At 35.4% G+C, this 19,571-nt stretch overlaps 2 protein-coding genes across 2 annotated transcripts; one reads left to right on the top strand and one right to left on the bottom strand.

Annotated features, from left to right (window-relative positions):
- Nucleotides 1–6,064: 6,064 nt before the first annotated feature.
- LOC106978424 (olfactory receptor 10A7) lies at nucleotides 6,065–7,015 on the bottom strand. The gene has a single exon (XM_015076121.1). It carries the CDS (start codon nucleotides 7,013–7,015, stop codon nucleotides 6,065–6,067), a length of 951 nt encoding a protein of 316 aa, XP_014931607.1.
- A 10,873-nt stretch (nucleotides 7,016–17,888) lies between these two features.
- LOC106982802 (olfactory receptor 10C1-like) lies at nucleotides 17,889–18,830 on the top strand. The gene has a single exon (XM_015080978.1). It carries the CDS (start codon nucleotides 17,889–17,891, stop codon nucleotides 18,828–18,830), a length of 942 nt encoding a protein of 313 aa, XP_014936464.1.
- Nucleotides 18,831–19,571: the final 741 nt, after the last annotated feature.

Raw genomic sequence — 19,571 nt, 5'->3', positions numbered from 1 at the left:
ATTGTTGTCAAATGTTTTATTTCACACGATTTTAGAACTTGCTCCTTTATAGAGGATCAAAGTGAGTTTCAAAGAGTTTCTGTCTTGACCAAGGTCAACAAGATAGTTAATGAAAGAATCAGCAATGACATCTAGGCTTTTATTTCTATTTTCAACTTTCACTAGTTTTGCCTTTCCCCATTTTATCGAGATATAATTGACATATACCACCATATAAGTTTAAGGTATACAGAATAATGTCTTGACATACACATATGACACACTGATTACCACAACAGATTTGGTTAACATCAATCACCTCATACAGTTACAATTTTTTGTCCTTATGATGAGACAGTTTAGGCTCTACCTGCTTAGCAACTCTCAAATTGTCCATACTGCGGAATGAACTGCAGTCTAGTTGCTGTACATTGCATCTCCAGTGCTTATTTATCTTATCACCGGAAGTTTACACCTTTTGATCCCCTTTGCCTATTTCCAACCCCTACCCCCTGCCTCTGCTAACAACAAACATCTCTTTTTCTCTGAGCATTTGTTAGATTTCAAATGTAAGTGATTTCAGACAGCGTTTGTCTTTACCTGCCTGACATATTTTACTTAGCATAATGGTCTCAAGGTTCATCCATGTTATCACAAATGGAAGGACTTCCTTCTTTTTTATGGACGCATAGCATTCCATTGCATATACATGTACACACACACACACACACACACACACATACATATACACACACAGTTTCTTTATCCATGCATTTGTCATGGATCCTTCAATTGTTTCCACATCCTGGCTCTTGTAAGTAATGCTGCAGTGAACATGGGAATGCATATATCTCTTCCACATAGTGATTTCATTTCCATTGGATATGTATCCAGAAGTGGAATTGCTAGGTCATATGGTGGTTCTCCTTTTAATTTTTTTGAGGAAACTTCATACTGTGTTCCATAGTGGCCGTTCCAATTTACATTTCCACAACAGTGCACGAGGGTTCCCTTTTATCCACATCCTCTACAGTATTTGGTATCTCTTCTCTTTTTTGATGATAGCCACTCGAACAAGTCCAAGGTGATATCTCATTGTGATTTGAATTTGCATTTCCCTGATGATTAGTGACTTTTAGCACCTTTTCACGTACTTCTTGGCCATGTGGATATCTTCTTTGAAAAAATGTCTATTCAGGTCCTCTGCCCATTTTTAAGTTGGATTATTTGGAGTTTTAGGCTACTGAATTGAATGAGTTCTTTATATATTTTGGCTATTAATCCCTTACCAAGTATATAATTTGCAAATATTTTCTCCTATTCTATAGATTTTTTTTCATTTTGCTGATTGTTTCTTTTGCTGTGCAAAAGCTGTCTATTTTGATACAGTCCCACTTGTTCATTTTTTATTTGTTGCTTTTGCTTGAAGCATTCTATCCAGAAGTCATTGCTAGGACCCATGTCAAGAAGTATTTTCCCTGTTTTCATCTATGAGTTTTATGGTTTCATGTCTTACACTTAAAACTTGAATTTGAGTTAATTTTTGTGAGTGGTGTCAGACAAGGGTCTTCTTTCATTTACATGTGAATATCCAACTTTCCTACATAATTTATTGAAGTGACTGTCTTTTCTCCATTGAGTATTCTTGACTCCTTGGTCAACTATTCATTGATGTGTATGCATCTTGGTTTTAAAAACTAATATTAGCAACACATATTTGATTTTGCTTTATTAATATGGTTTTTGTTCACATTAACAACTAGAAATTGATTACACAATTATCTTTTTTTTTTCCTCACACATTTTTCCATAAATCCGTCAATTGTTTTAGGTAAAGAAAATATATCCAACTAATCTGAAAATTAAAAATATCAAAATATTTTTTAAGGTCACATCCAAAGGCTTATTTTAAAATTATTTTTGCCCTGTGTCCAGATGCCCTTAAAACACATAGATCAAGTTATTCACTTCTTATTTATGATGAAGGGCGGTTTTTGTCTCTACATATCAATATATTCCATATATACATATGTGTATGTATTTTTTTCTTCTGCATCTAGAATGTTCCTTTCATAACATTCTGGGCAAGCCATTTTGATAGGAACTTACAGATTAATTTTGTCGGAAGACACTTGTTCCCTGACTTGTTTTCTATCCATTCAACGTCTTCATTAAATCAAAGAAAAACAAAGGAATCCAAAAAAACTCAAACTGACTTTTCATGATTTACCCAGGAAACATATTGAAAAGATAGTGAGAAGTATACTGCATCAATCTCCGGACACTGTCACTGCAGTCTCCATGGCCCTGGAAACTGGGACCCACTGGCTTCAGGTGGATCCCCACTGTCTCCATTTCTTTGCATTGTTAAATCAGAATTCAGTATCTTATCAGTTGAGCTAGCTTACATGCCCACAAACTGGCTGTAAGGGAGTCTGGTAAAATACATACATGACCTTCAGATTTCCTTCATGGGAAATGTTTTCTGCCTTCCTTCCCTAAGACTCAAAAATGAGGAGTCCAGAGGCTAAGCAGTTAGTGAATGATCACTGTTCCTGCCTTTCTGAATGTACCGAATTGTAATAGCGCAATGAAAGCTGACATGACTTTGCCACAAATCTGTGCTAGAGATGAGGTTTCATGGAGGAAAAATAGTTATTGTGTATTGGATCTTGATTCAAAATAGTGATTATCTGACTACCAAATATGTGGATTTCATTCTATAATGAATCAACATTGTGAGTGCATTTTATTCTCTTTACTACCTGAAAATCCACAGCACTCACTATCAACATTATTTAATAAAACGAGTTTATAAATGTGCATGTATGTGCATTTAGTAGCATTGATTTTGGTATATTGAGAATTTTGCTTTATGACTTCATTACATAATTGTATTTTTACTAAAGCTCTTAAGTTTTGTCTCCTAACCAAATTTAAAACTCCCTTGGGACAGTGTTATTTCCTCCATGTTAAATAAATAAAACAATTCTATACATTGGATTGGATTCACAAATTTGACTTGATTGTCATTGAAATAAAGCAAGATAGAATTTTTAAGCTATATTTAAATATCAACCACGTTGATAGCTCATTCTTCTTCCCTCAGTTCTCATACATGTGACAGGATTGGATAATACATAAACTGAACTAACCAATTTTTTAAAATTTGTTTGTCTTTTAATATTTACTTTTGAGAGAGAGAGAGAGAGAGAGAGAGAGAGAGAAAATGAGTGTGTGGGGGGAGCAGAGAGAGAGAAAGGGAGACACAGAATCCCAAGCAGGCTCCAGGCTCTGAGCTGTTAGCACAGAGCCCGATCCAGGGCTCAAACTCACGAACCATGAGATCATGACCCCAGCCTAGGCTGGTTGCTTAACCAACTGATCCACAGGTGCCCCTGAACTAACCAATTCTTATTTTAGGGGTGCCAGGTTTGGTCTTTGAGGGCATCTTCTGACACTCAAACTGAAAGACATTTGGAGGAGATATTTCCGGAAAAGCTTATAAATGACAATAAGGGGACATATATATAGAAGTGCTCTAATGAATTATAAACGTAAGAAACACTCTTTACAAAATGTTTTTTCACTATCACTAAAAGAGTCAATCATATCACCATAAAGACAATGATAAAAATATCTTTCCAAAGAAAACTCTAGAATACTATTAGTGATGAAAATCTTAGCATTTTGGCAGGGGTGGTGAATTACTTATCAAATCAATACTTTCAATCATCTCTCTGGATATAATAATGACTCTATTAATTGGCTTTTGGAACTCTAAAGAAAAAACCAAGCTGTAAATTGAGGATGACAAGCCTGAAGAAAAAAATGTCTCAAACAGTCTGTGGCTTTATGACTTACATCAATTTTAATGAAACTATATGAAACATAGTAATCGTGTTATAAATTCCTTTCAAGAAGCCAGGGATTATAAATCATATAAGATATGCAATAGATGAATGACTTATGAAAATTTTGGCTGGCATCTTACAAGAAGAAATCAATTTTACATTTTATTCGAAACATAATATATGCATAACTAAAGCATACCATTTAACATGTGAGATCTGATCCTATATTTTCTGTTATTTTCACAACAGTACTATCAAACACTCACATAGCAATTACTTGCCATTGACTGTTTTCATAAATTGTTGTGTTATTCTATTCTAGTTTGTATTACTCTAGCTTATTAAATGCATACACATGCACTACTAAACTGATTTTAAAAACTCACAATCTACTCATGAGTCACACACAACTAGTAGAAAAACATTGCAACAATCTTACCAGATGGTCACTGAACTTAGTGACATTAATTTTGGGATATATGCATTTAACTTAAAAAACTAAAAGGCCATTGAAGGAGAAAGATTTAAAGAAACTGATATTTCTTACCCTAAACTCCCAATATAGTCAATGGCTACAAATCTCAGGGAATTGCATTTAAATTAAAATAGTTATCTCAAGTTGCATATTTGTGATGATTTAAATTTTTCCTGGAAATTGACCAAGAATGATGGAGGTTGGTTACTGCTTAAAAACAAGTCTATACAATTTTGAAAAAAAGGCTAATTGCTAATGAAGACTTGGAGCAACAGATATTATTAGATATAAGTTGCATATTCAAAGCCAATGTATCTTTATGCTCTGGGAAATATTATAGTTTCCAAAATTACATTTGACCCAGTCACATTTTGTCTTCTTAGTTGTTTGAAGGCATTTAAGGTGTTAATTAAAAAAAAAACCCATCTATAATCATGCTCTATCTGGATGAAAATGTGACTAGAGATTTTTAACACATTACCATATTGAATTTCAAACACAGAATGGTCTGAATTTAAGTTCTTGTGGCTACCTCTCAACAACTCTTTGCCTTGTCAAGAGTCTTAAATTTTCTGATTCCAATATGTCTTTTAGAAAATTAAATGTATAATAAGATCTACCTGTTGGGTTGTTGCATGGACATTAAAGACAGTGACTTGATAGATCATGTTGTCTATTATTATCACTACTCTTTTGGTTTTACTATCGTGTCCAGCAAGTATTTTTTGTTTAAATTCTAATAAGTAAAAGTTAATTAGTAAAAATGAATAGATGATTTAGCCAACGATCAAAAAAGTCCAGACCCACATCATCAAATGTTAATACTAAAATAATCTTATTAAATAACTTCATTTAAAACAGCTACACATATAAACAATTTGAACCATGAATTCTTGGCAACTGGAAGTCTCTACCTTTTAATACATATTTTAAAAAGTTAGTAAAACACAGTACATGATTATATTTGCATCACATTAGCTGCAGAATGTATAGAGGTTTGTGGTGAATATTTTCATTTACACTTCATGATTTTCTATTCTGATTTGTGCCCCACAAGGCTGGCCTTTATATACTGCACCAATAGACATTCTTGCCCTCTGTCTCAGATTTTTTTTAACTTTATTTATTTCTTTTGAGAGAACAAGAGAGCAAGAGTGGTGGAGGGACAGAGAGAGAGAGAGAGAGAATCCCAACCAGGCTATGCACTAGCTGTGCAGAGCTAGATGTGGGGCTTCAACTCATAAACTGCAAGATTATGACCTGAGCAGATCAAGAGTTGGACCTCAACCAACTGAGCCACACAGGTGCCCCTCAGATTTGGTTGGATGAAGAACAGGAATCGGCAAATTTGAGAGTCAGGATGGAATAAGACTGGGATGGCTACCTTCCTCTACTAAAAACCAGAATTCCTGTTGAGTGACTTTTATTTATTGTAGTAGGATCATCCTGGTTCCAGTTCATACTCCTCTTTGTCCCTTCAGGGCAAGAGATATGGAATTTCCATCCTATGAGCTGTGTGACAGTTATCTAACTCCATTCCCCAGTTTGTTAAGAGCCCCCTCATTAATATTCTCTCAATGATTCCAATTTGAAAGTACCATCCATCTCTTGCTGAGACTCAGACTGATACACTGAGATCCACCCATCACGGTAAGTGATACTGACAAAATCAAAGCAAATCTTATATTCTTTTTAAGCTTTTGTCAGTGGGTCCTGCTGCCCCTGCTTTGCTTAGAAACACTCTAGACAATAGAATTCAAAACACATCTAACTTCTGCAAGACTTTTTGAGTGACTGTCCTCTTGACAGCCCCCTTCACTTCATTGTTCCTTAGGCTGTAGATGATCGGATTTAACATAGGAGTGATGACAGTGTATGACAATGACACTAGCTTCTTGCTTTCAGGGGACTGGCTGGATTTGGGCCGTAGGTAGGTCAAGCTGGCGGTTCCATAGAAAAGGGATACCACAATGAGGTGTGATGAACAGGTGGAGAATGCCTTCTGGCGACCAGTAGCAGATGGCATCCTGAGAACAGTTGTGATAATGCGGATGTAGGAGACCAAAATGAGGGAAAAAGGAAACATAATAAACAGTAGTGTGGAGGCAAGCGCTTGCATTTCATACATGCTTGTGTCCTGAGTGACTAGTTTCAACACCGGAGGACCATCACAAAAAAAGTGGTCTATGGTATTTGGTCCACAGAAAGGAAGGGCCATCAACCAAGCTGTTTGTAGCATAGAGACAGGAACACCAGACATCCAAGAGCCAACAGCCATCCACAAGCACAGGGACCTATTCATTATGACTGAATAACGGAGAGGGTTACAGATGGCCACAAAGCGATCATAAGCCATCATAGACAGAAGAAAACATTCAGAGCTGCCAAAGAAGAAGAAAAAGTACATCTGGGCACCACAGCCTACAAAAGAGATGATTTTCCTTGGAGACACTAGATCGACCAGCATCTTCGGCACCATGACCAAGGTAAAACAGACTTCGAGAAGTGATAGGTTTCGGAGAAAGAAGTACATGGGTGTTTGAAGAGCAGGATCCACACTGGTAACTGTGACGATAAGGAAGTTGCCCAACAAAGTGACTGTATAGATGACCAGGAACAAAATAAAGAGGGAAACTTGCATCTCAGGGTTATTTGTAAAACCGAGAAGAAGAAATTCAGTGACTCTGGTGTGATTTTCACAAATCATGTCTCAGACTAGTTTCTCTGTAAGAATCAAATATGTGCACGAAAGGATATTGTTTAAATACAGGTATAATCTCAAATATATCAATAAAATCCATAAAAGCATCACTGTGCTCAGGCATCTCATCGTTCTATTCCTCTGGTGCAGAAATAATGTTTACAATAAAATATAAGCAAGATCAAAGAAATATTTTGCATGACTCCTACTAATTGCTTATCACGTAGGTGCAGTTTTTTTTTTTTTTTTTGTCAATAGTCACAGCCTGCAGCTCATGTTCTTCATCAGAGGCATGCCGTTGTCAGGATTAAGTAGAAGTAGTTTAGGCAGATGATATTTAAAATAGAATCATCTACTAATTTTTAAAAATATGAAATAAATCCAGGGAACAAAAAGAGAAATTATGGGCAAGTTTGACTTTTGGAATCTTTTAGGATATAGATTGCATGTTTATAAGAATGGAGTGTGTACTCCACACCATCATCTTCTATGTACATATACATTTACATATACGTTTACATGTGCACACACATGTATGTATATATGAAAAGCAATTGATAAACATAGTAAAAAATAAGCATAACTTACATGTTTGATTTTGGTGTTTTTCTGTAATCTTCCTGGGGCTGCTAACTTACGTGATTTTTAATGTTGTCTCTTGAACCATAATTTGACTTCCCTGGGCCCCTATTTCTACTACTGACATAAGTATGGTCCTAGTATTTGTGTTGGGCTTAAAAATCCTTCTGAACAATTGTGACTTTGAATAGAGAAGTCCTCCTTCCAAATTCAGTTATCATTAAGTAGAGATGGGTAGGATGTTGAACTAGGATTCAACAAAAGACCACAAGGGAAAGCAAAATAGAGAAATTTATTACTCACTGGTCCTGGAGGAGGCACACAGCTCACTCAAGGTGCCACATGGGGAAGTCAAGGCACAGTGCAGGCAGAGAGAGTGAAGCAGGAGCTGGGGCACATACTTGTATTAGAATCTGAGAGTGGGGTACTTTGGGGTTCCCTGGCTAAGGCCAGTTTGGTCAATTTAGACCAAAAAGAGCATGACTTGGGTATGCTTTCTTGGGGTTTTTATCTAAGGGCTAAGGAGAAAGCCCCAGGAGACAGGGGAATCTATGATTTATCACAAAGGCGGTTGGGGAATCATATCAGGAGCTTATATTTACTTGTGATTCTGGGCTGTTACCTAAGGTTTGCATTCAAGCGGCGGCCGGGGGGAGGTTAATACCAGTTCAAGGGCCCTGCAGGCAATCTGGCTACCCCAAAAAGATGTCAAGTCAGCAGCATCATGAGGTAGTTTAGCTAAACTCTGAATAGACTGTCAATCATTTCCAAAACTGCATGGTCAGAAGTGAGAGTTAGTCACTATTGTGCGTCCACTAAAAATCTAGCCATAAAAGTATTCACTCATTTATTATGAACTCAATTGCTAGATCTTATTTAGAATTAAGTATTGTGACCAAAAGTAGAATTAGACAAATATTTTCTGTACAAGCTTTACTCAGCAATAGCATAGCAGACATTAGTAATGTCAGAAACATATTGGAAAAATAATTACTCATAATGCTACGTTGAGACTGAGATGAACAATGTTTTTTTTTTTAATAGCGGGGTTAGGTGAGTATTGGATCTACTATTTTACAGTACACTTTCTAATTTAATTCAGAAAAATACTTAACTACTTCCTTCTATAGTAAAAATATTTAAAACAGATTTCCCCTCTGAAAGAAAGGAGCTGAAAACTCACAGCTTCTGGATCCATTCTGAAATAAGTGGCTCATTCAAAGAATTCTGCTTTAATTCCATCCCAAATATATGTACTTGTGATACTCTCTCACTTGTCTATTTTGCTTACTCTAAGTTCTGAAGCCAACTTCCTCAGTAGCATAAGGAAAGGAATGTTGGTGCTCCCACACTCTCCATTCCCCTATAAGTCCCAGAATCACAGGGACAGATGTAACTTTAATTGTGCCCATTAGCCTCTCACCATTATTGCAAAACATACTTCAATACCATTCTCATCATCAGTGAAAGAACAACAACATTGTTATTGGTACATTTAGCAAAACTGATAAAAAGCTTCACATGTATTTTCATGCTCACCAGCATTTTGCAACAATTCTATACTTGTCATGGCACTAAAATTACTCCATTATTTGGAGAAAAATAAGAATATGAGAGTTGATGAAAGTATCCATATTTTATTGAAATTTATTCATTTATATTTATTATATTATGATTTTTAGTTATGCCTAAAATGCCTGAGCCACTACCGCCCCTCAGAACTCTGATATTGATGCCACAGAAAGCAATGCTAGGTTGAATGGCTGAACTTTGAGTGATCAAGCTCTACAGTGTACCATCCATGGTCTCTAATGTAAAATAAGAATAAGGCTATCCAAGGAAATCACCATTTTCTTGATTGCTTGAAAATTAGTGTTGTAAATTTTTCACCATGCCTGGGCACATGTAAATTCAAAATTTTGGAAAATCAAGGGTTGATAATATCATAGAATGTGTCTCCAAGTGTTCCTCTCATTCCTGCTATAATCCTAAAAACCCTACTGACTATATTGCATATATCCTCTTTGGGAAAGATTTGTCATCAGTGATTACAAGCAATACCACAGATTTATATTATCTTTTTTAAAATTCGCAAACTGTGACCGAGTTGCCATGATTACTACATGCTCTAGAGAATATAAAATTTTACTTGCTGCATAGCATTTTGATAACTTAATGACATTTACTTAAGTCCACTAACTTAGCTGGCTATATCTCAGGAGTCCAAAGAGCTCTTTCACTTCTTACTAAGCTGGTCAGCTTCCAATATTTCTGAAGAAACAGACTTTACCTTTCATTCTAGCCAGGTTTCTCCCAAATATATATTTTCCCATTAAAACAATTGATTATGGATCTTTGCAATTACATCATCAGTATTTGGAACACCAGACAAAGCTGAAATCATCATTACATGTCTCTTACTGGAACAGTACAACACAAAGTGTAGTTACTTAACTGGAAAATGAATGAACCCAGTCTCTGAATTGAAAAGACTTTGCATGGTTGTAATCCACAGCATTCCTTAAATACACAACTCTCATTTTTTTCTTCATACTCATTTCTTTACCATTCTACAGCTTTCTAGACAGAACAAGGACCCCATTACTTTTTGTTTTATTTTAATGAATTATGAGCTTATTCCTTTTTCCATAAAGTCCTATATTTACTTGTCTTAAAATGTTTTTATTATACACAGATATGCAGATAACATGAGTTTTTTTTTTAATTGAGGGAAGAAATAAGCCATAAAGAATATCTGGATATATCTTACCAAATAAAACCTTGTATTTCTTCTTTAATTAGAAGTTTCATGACAACTTTAAAGATACATAATTTTGTTTATTGGTTCAAATTTTCAGAACTAAGCAAATACCTTGGACACACTAACCTGCTTTGCAATGGCACTAAGTGGTGGATATATTTTAGTAGTAATATTTAAAAGTGTGACTGGCTTTGGGGAAATGACCCAAGGGATATTAGAAGGAACTACTATTAATTACACACCTGTTTAAATCTCATAGTGGAGAATGTAGAATTTTCATGAAACTGTCTATATTTTTTAAGGTATAATGACTGCAATTCAATATGTATTTTTCAATAATAGATATTTTGTGGTGGGTCTATTGGGCACACTGGTCAAATCCCTCAGGATTACAACTATTAATATGCCAAGACTGTATAAGGAACAGAGATTTTCATTTTCCCTGTAAGATTTTTGTACTTTTTATGGAATAGATTTTGGTCCAATACTGACAAAAGAGATTTGTACTACGTCCTTGAAACTTACATAATTTTTAAATTTCAAATTTTAATTCATTTTTAAATGTTATCTTAAACATATATTTTTCTAGTAATAATCATTTCAAATGATTAAACACCTCAAGTTAAGCTGATAATTGGCACGTATTTTATTGCAGTCTTATACCCTAAATAGTTTGGCTGTTGGTTTGTTTTAATAGGAGAACACTGTAGACAGTACCAAATTTCATATAACATTCCATGGAAGTAGTATCTTATAATGTCTAAGTTAATGCCAAAAAAAAGTAAGTAATTTTTCTTTTTTCTTTTTTAATACTTGGAATATTTTATTTTTGGAATTTCTAAAGCTCTTTCAATTTACTAGATAGAGACAACTACCCACTAAATACACTGTGTAAGCTCAGTGTGTAAGTGTCCAATTGCCACTTTACGGTAGTCTAGCTCCTGGCCAGTTCCTAAAGTCATCTTGTACGACGCATCCCCTAAGTATATATTACTGCCACCTTGTGAGTCATTCATCATAACTATTTTAGCTGATAATTTTCCAGTTGTTACACATTTGCATTTGCCTGAAAAAACATCAGTGATTCTTTTCCATAGATTTTTTTCTTCACCTACGAAGTGACAGGCGCTGTGCTAAACAGCAGGTTTGAAAGGTACACTAGACACAGATGCCCATCTCAAAAAGATTGCATTATAATTCTAATTTAACAAAATTCACTTTTTATCTTCACATGTTTATTGTTTTTTTCTTCCATAGATATTTCACACCCCTTCAAAAACTTTTTACAAAACTCAACCATAATCGCTAATAGTGGTTACATGAATCTACACATGCAATAAAATGGTATAGAGCCATTCACGTGTATTCACATTTTGTAAAATGTCAACTTAGTGTGTTTAATGTCCTGCTTTATGTTTAACTAAAATGTGCACGTGACCACCCTGTACTATCTTTGCAACTTCTTGTGAATCTGTATCATTTATAACCATGAGATTCATTTTGAAAGAGTAAAGAATGAAGATATGTCAGCAGGATAGGCTATCTAGTGGCTCTTGAATAAAGATAAAGTATGTCCTTACATTCGTCTAGGATTTGGTCCATAGATTTCAGTTTTGGAATTTCAATATGTGAATTAATCCTGAGGAATCCAAGTTCTTAGAAGGTGATGAACACAAATTAAACTCACACCAAATGTGGTGTGTAAATGTGAAAAGTGTGTAAACACTTAAGATGTGTAAAATCTATTTGTGTGCTTTAAACTGAGGGATTTATCTTTTAAAAAAATGTAATGAACATAGTTTACACGTTTCATTTTTTTTAACTTAAATAAAATCCTCCCAACGTGGGCTTTGAACTCAGGACCCCAAGATCAAGAGTTGCATTCTAAGAGTCATTTCTAAGAATTCACGTGATTAGATTGAGCCAACTCAGATTTCTCAGAATAATCTCCCCATATTAAAGTCTCTAGTATTTTTACATCTACAAAATGCCTTTTTTCCATACAAGTTAACATATTCACAGCTTTGGGGGCTTAGGGCATGGACATCTTTGAGGAGCCATTGATCTTCCTGCCATGTTGACTTGCCAAAAACATTATCTGGAATTCATAAAATTCCTAATTAAAGTACAATTCATATGTTTGCTTTTAATTACAACAAGAAATAATGACAACAATTCATCCCTAGAATTTTCAAAACAATAGTAAGTTAAACCCAATGAAAATGGAAGGAAAGTGTGCCTGGGTGACTCATAAAGAGTCTGTTAAGCCTCCGATTCTTGTTTTTGGCTCAGGTCGTGATCTCATGGTCGTGAGATCAAACCCTGCATCAGACTCCACACTGAACATGGAGCCTTCTTGGGATTCTCTTTCTCCCTTTCTCCCTTTCTCCCTACCCCTCCCCTGCTAGTGCTTGCTTGCTCCCTTTCTCTCTCTCTTTCTCAAAATAAATAAAACATTTAAAAAAATGAAATAAATTTGGGGCGTCTCAGTGGATCAGTCAATTAAGCATCTGACTTTGGCTCAGGTCATGATCTCCTGGTTCATGAGTTCGAGTCCCGTGTCAGGCTCTGTGCTGACAGCTCAGACCCTGGAGCCTGCTTCAGATTCTGTGTCTCCCTCTCTCTATGCTCCTCCCTCTCTCATGCTCTGTCTCTCTTTCTCTCCCTGAAAGTAAAAATAAACATTAAAAAAATTTTTTAATAAAAAATGAAATAAATAAAAAAAGGAAATGGAAGGAAATAAATTACAAAGAAAACATCAGAGATTAGTGAAACAAAATGTTATGTACAGAGGAGAATATTAGTGGACCCAGCATTGATCTTTGAAAAGATAAAATTTGGCAATGGTCTGGCAAGATACACTCAGAAAATAAAGCAAATAATAAAAAAGTAATAAATAATAAATAAAAGGTATCTCTATTCAGGTATTCCAGATTAAAAAAGAATGAGTGTCAAATAAAGATAACACTGAGGAAAAAAAGATAGTTTTCTAAAACTGACTCAAGAAAAAATGGATAACTGGATTAGACATACAATTTTGCAAAAGATGAATCAGTAGTCAAAAAAATTTCCCCCCAAAATAGACCCAAATGACTTCACCAGAAAATTCTACCAATTTACAACAAAACAAACACAAAAACACACAATCAAGTCTTTCACAAACTGTTTTTGTGTGTAATAATAGAAGAGATGTTAGTACAGTAAAACCTTGGTTTGCGAGCACAAGTTTTTCTGGAAAAGTGCTTATAATCCAAAGCACTTGTATATCAAAATGAATTTCCCCCCAAAAAATAATGGAAACTCAGATGATTCATTCCACAACCCAAAAATATTCATATAAAAATGATTGCAATACTGCAATATAATGCAAAATAATAAAGAAAATACAAAGTGTAAAGAAAAATAAATTAATCTGTGCTTACCTTTGAAAAAAAGCTTTATGGCTGGTGTGAGGGAGACAAGAGAGTTTGTGTAGAACAACTTTCACTATCACTAGTGGAATCTCTGCTTTCTATTGACTTAATGGAATCTTTTTCTTTTTGTGCAACTTTAACAAGGAACCCAGACAATGACACTTGTTTTTGCCGCCTTTTGAGGATTTCACAGAAATGTGACATTGCATTGTTGTTAAACAGATTCATCGCTCGCACTACAGCCTTATTCATGTGGTTCCTTTCTACAAAATTTTGCCCTGTTTCTCACATTTTACCCTTCTCCCTAATCTCGTTTGAAGTGAAGGATTCCTCCGCCTTTTTCTCCTTCTTCTCTGCGGACAAGATGCAAATGTAAACTTCTTACAAAATCTTGCAATTTCGGTCACTCGCATACCTTGTTTGTACTTCTCGATGATTTCCTTCTTAATTTCCACTAAAATAACCTCCTTCTTCTTACCATCTTTCTTTTCAACATTTTTTCTGCATGGGGGTCATTGTATATGTTCGCATGGATGTTGACTACAGTACAGTATTAATAAACTCTTTTAATATACTGTATATAATGTAACTGGCAATAAGGCAGCAGAGGAAAGGGTCTATATCTGCAGGCAGCCTGACCTAGAATGAAGCAAAGCATTGCTAAGCTTACTCTTGTATGGAAAAGCAAAGGACTGTCCATAGGAGCTTTGAAGTGACAAAAAAAAAAAAACAAAAAACAAAAAACCACTAGTGCCAGTTGTGGGCACCTTCCAATGTTCTGAAAAATCACTGATTTCTGCCAAACACTGCGGCCTGAGACCAAAAATCTGAGCATGGGAGATGATCACCCACAATCCCACAGACACAGAGAAAGAGAGAGAATCCCCTTTATACTAAACATGAATGAGATTTTGAGATTTTGTCCATGGAATTTTGTTCAAATACACTTCATCTTTAATATGTTTATCATAATGTAATAACAGAAAACAAATTATTTTATTTTTCATTATGTTTATAGGTTGTGGTGATTAAATGGGCAAAATATTATTAAAAATCACCTAGCTCATGTCCTGACACTGAGGAACCATATAGTAATAGTTGCTATCACTTTACTAATAACTGATAAGCTTTGATAAAATTCATGGTATTGTCACTTAATTAATTAATCTTATTAAAAGACTATCTAAATACTGTTGCAAATGCTAAGTTACTCTTTATCTCAAATCAAATATTGTAGGTCCTAGAAACACAGATCTTATTATGATAAATGGCTGTTTGTAATTTTCTACCCTGAGATGTTCATAGTTTTCTAAGTTAGTACTTTAATTCAAATATTAAAATATGTTATATCATTTTATTTCCAAAATAAGCAATAGAGAGCTTTTTTTTAGATGGTTCCTTCACACCAGATATGACATATGGTTCTCCATCTTAAAAACATAATGAATAACAATAATAAATAATCTTATCCTGTCTTTTGTTTTTCTCTAGGTATCACCCTGTCTATCTCTTCCCCTTCATGAGCAAACTTCTCCCACACGTTGCTGCCACTGGTTTCTTTTTTTCTTTTTCTTTTCAATATATGAAGTTTATTGTCAAATTGGTTTCCATACAACACCCAGTGCTCATCCCAAAAGGTGCCCTCCTCAATACCCATCACCCACCCTCCCCTCCCTCTCACCCCCCATCAACCCTCAGTTTGTTCTCAGTTTTTAACAGTCTCTTATGCTTTGGCTCTCTCCCACTCTAACCTCTTTTTTTTTTTCCTTCCCCTCCCCCATGGGTTTCTGTTGAGTTTCTCAGGATCCACATAAGAGTGAAACCATACGGTATCTGTCTTTCTCTGTATGGCTCATTTCACTTAGCATCACACTCTCCAGTTCCATCCACGTTGCTACAAAGGGCCATATTTCGTTCTTTCTCATTGCCATGTAGTACTCCATTGTGTATATAAACCACAATTTCTTTATCCATTCATCAGTTGATGGACATTTAGGCTCTTTCCATAATTTGGCTATTGTTGAGAGTGCTGCTATAAACATTGGGGTACAAGTGCCCCTGTGCATCAGTACTCCTGTATCCCTTGGGTAAATTCCTAGCAGTGCTATTGCTGGGTCATAGGGTAGGTCTATTTTTAATTTTTTGAGGAACCTCCACACTGTTTTCCAGAATGCTGCCACTGGTTTCTTTCACTTTTTTATTTCTATTTACCCATAAATAACTTCAGTCTGTTTCATGCTCTTAACTGTCTTTCCCTTGCTGTGCAGAAACGTTTTTATTTGATGTAGTCCCACTTGTTTATTTTTGCCTTTCTTGCCTGTGCTCCAAAAATCATTAAGACCAATTTCAAAGAGGGATATTATTTAGCCATAAAAAAATAAAGAAATACTGCCAATTGTGACAACATGGATGGACTCGGAGGGCATTAGGCTAAGTCAAATAAGTCAGAAACAGAAGGACATATACCATATGATCTCAGTTATGTGGAGTCTAAAAAAAATTGAACTCGAAACAGAGAGTAGAATGAGTTGGGGAGTGGGAGAAATGGATAGATGTTGATCAAAGGGTAAAAGCTTTCAGTTATAAGATGAATAAGTTTGGGGATATAATGTATATAGCATGATGGTATTAGTTAATAATACTGCATTGTATACTTGAACTTTGCTAAGACAACATATCCTAAGCTTTGTCATCACACTCAAAATGATAACAATGCATGGTGATTTAGGTGTTCATTATCCTAATTGTGAAAATTATTTCACAATTATATGTATATTATATGTAATTGTCATGTGTAAACTTTAAATATGTAAAATTCTATTTTCCAATTATATCTCCATAAAACTAGAAACAAAATTTAAAAATGTGTTATGTTTGAAAATAAAAATTCTCAGAATGAATGAGTTTTTCCACTTCTTGAGGAAGTGCAGAAAACACATTGTTCACGTTTCTGACAAATTATTTTAATTAGAAGCATTCAAAATTAGGAATTGCCCTGTTAAGGTCTATTTATTTATGTTGTTAATTTCCACATAGATAATTAAGTGAAAGCCATCTGTGGTGTTAATGGAGCTTCTTTGTCCCTGCACTGTGCCTACAATATCACAAAGACCTGAACAGTCACTGTCCATTGGAGGAGCTTAAAGAAGATTACCATGGCAAACATTCACAAATCCAATAATTAGTTCAATTGCATAATGGAAATCCATTAGAAACTTTTCATTTTACACATTGAAACTTAACTGATGTAACTAACAGTAATAGATTCTCTCTGGAAAATGTGTTCAAAAAATGAAAACGAAATTTACATCAAATGTTCATTGTTGTTTCTGAAGAAATCCCTCTTGAGAGAAATCTAATTAAACTGTGCAGTGAATACAATCCCTTCGGTCTTTAGTCAGAATAAAAATACTGCCTATTCCACCACCAGTTTGGAATTGTAGAAAGTCTGGAAGACCAACAGGGAAAAGAAAATTCACCTTATGGTTCTAGGTATGTTCCCCTATTCATAATTTCCTGTAAAATTACACTGAGGTTGTGGAAAGAAGATTCTGTTAGTTTTGGTTTCCATGGATTTTGCCTGCCTAATCATTTGATTATTTTTTTCAAATCTAAATGAGTAACTTCATGTACGCAAATAGATACATGGCTGGAAATATACTCCCTTCTGGACCCTTAATTATGGCTTGAAAAAAAGTGTGGAATTCAGAACCTAAATATAGCACTTTTGTATTTTACTCTCTACGCTTAAGTTTTGTGTAACTTTTTCAATAGAATATCTTCCCATATTGCTTACATATACCCTGTGTATAGGATTAGAATATCAATAAGATAAAAACAAAAATTAGATTATATAATTTAAAGCCATTGTTTTCTTTTAATTTTTGTGAAAACACCACAAGATCTAGAAAACAAAACCAGGAAGAAAACTGCATCTATTTTAATTGGGCATTTATTTAGAAATATTTATCAAAATAAATCCAAATGTTTAGGTTCTCATGTAGGACCATTGATCCTACGAGAGCTCCTTTGCTGGGGTTTGATAGGCAACCATGGTGGTCCGGATTCCCTTCAGGATTACCTGTCCTCTCTGTTGTCTCCACAGATGTCTGGCTCTGAGCCTACAATGAGTGGAAATCAGTCCCTCTGCACCAAATTCACATTTGTGGCTTTTTCCTCTCTAGCAGAGTTACAGCCTGTGCTCTTCGTTGTGTTCTTACTCATTTACTTGTTTACTGTGGGAGGAAACCTCATCATCATTTCCCTGATCTGGGTCTCCACTTCCTTACACACTCCCATGTATTTCTTCCTGGTTAACCTCTCCTTCCTGGAGATGTGCTACATCACCAGTGTGGTGCCTCAGATGCTGGTGCATCTGCTGATGGAGACCAAGACTATAAGTGTGGGTGGTTGTGCAGCTCAGATGTACACATTTGCCATCTTGGGACTGACAGAATGCTCCCTGCTAGCAGCCATGGCTTATGATCGCTTTGTAGCTATTTGTTACCCGCTGCGTTATACACTCTTGATGAGCCCTCACATGTGTTTGATATTGGCTACAGCGTCTTGGACCACTGGGGTGGTGGTGGAGTCAGCCCAGATCACCTGGATCTTCAGTCTTCCCTTCTGCGGAACAGGAAAGATTCAGCACTTTTTCTGTGACATCATGCCTGTAATGAAACTGGCTTGTGTTGATACCTCCCACAATAGGATTGTGATGTTTGTTCTCTCCATGATCTTCATCATGACTCCCTGTTTGCTCATCTTGTGCTCCTACCTGCGAATTCTTGTAACCATCTTGAGAATCCCTTCAGCAGCTGGCAGACACAGAGCTTTCTCCACTTGTTCATCTCATATCTTGGTTGTTTCTCTGTTCTATGGCACTGCCTTGTTCACTTATATCCAACCAAAGACTGTACACACTCCAGAAACAGACAAAGCAACTGCACTCATGTACACAGTGGTCACCCCTGCTCTGAATCCTGTTATCTATACCTTGAGGAACAAGGAAGTAAAGGAAGCCTTTCAAAGGGTAACACAGAGGAATCCTCTTAGACAAATGGCCTAACCCAGCCATAGTGGATGAAACATATACTAATATACAGATAAGTTAGTTACCCAAGGTTTTATGATGCATCTACCAATATACATTGTCCTTAAAGTATTTGTACCATCCAACTAGGAAACACTTATGAATGTTGTACATTTTTCAATGTGTTTAAGCAAAAGGGAACTATGTAGTAGGGTCTTCAAATTATTTATCTTTCGTTCACAAGCATTTCCTTTGTCCTGGACACTATTCATTTTTTCCTTCTCCATAAGTAGTAGGATTAAGCTTGGTATCCTTTACACCACTTTACTGAGGAACTGAAATATTATCGTGGAGAATGTTAAATATGAATAGGAAGCAATTAGTAGCTTTTTAGTGTCAAACATAGGCTGTTACGATTTAGGTTCTTAAGTGGAGTACACTCCCTAATTACTTAGCTCTCTATACCTAAAAATCATGCATCTTAAATTATAAATTGTTCATAAATATTGTTGAGTGATATACACTATAACACAACTCTAAGTATTTAAGGTAAGTGTTTAAAATGTTTAACTGGTAAATCCAGTGGAACCCTGATTCTTTATTCAAAACTAGATTCTTCCCTTGCTCTTATTCACTTAGTGTTTGGTTTTTCATATGAATCAAGTTTTAGAAAAACTTCTTCCTGTGTGACATTCATTCTTGTTACTCCCATTGTAAGCCTTATTTAAATGTATATGTTTGAATATAATTTCCTTTAGGAGCTGACCTTTATCCTAG

Source organism: Acinonyx jubatus, chromosome B4, assembly GCF_027475565.1.
Source record: "Acinonyx jubatus isolate Ajub_Pintada_27869175 chromosome B4, VMU_Ajub_asm_v1.0, whole genome shotgun sequence".
NCBI classification, from domain to species: Eukaryota; Metazoa; Chordata; class Mammalia; order Carnivora; family Felidae; genus Acinonyx; species Acinonyx jubatus.
This window is presented reverse-complemented; position numbering and strand designations above follow the sequence as displayed.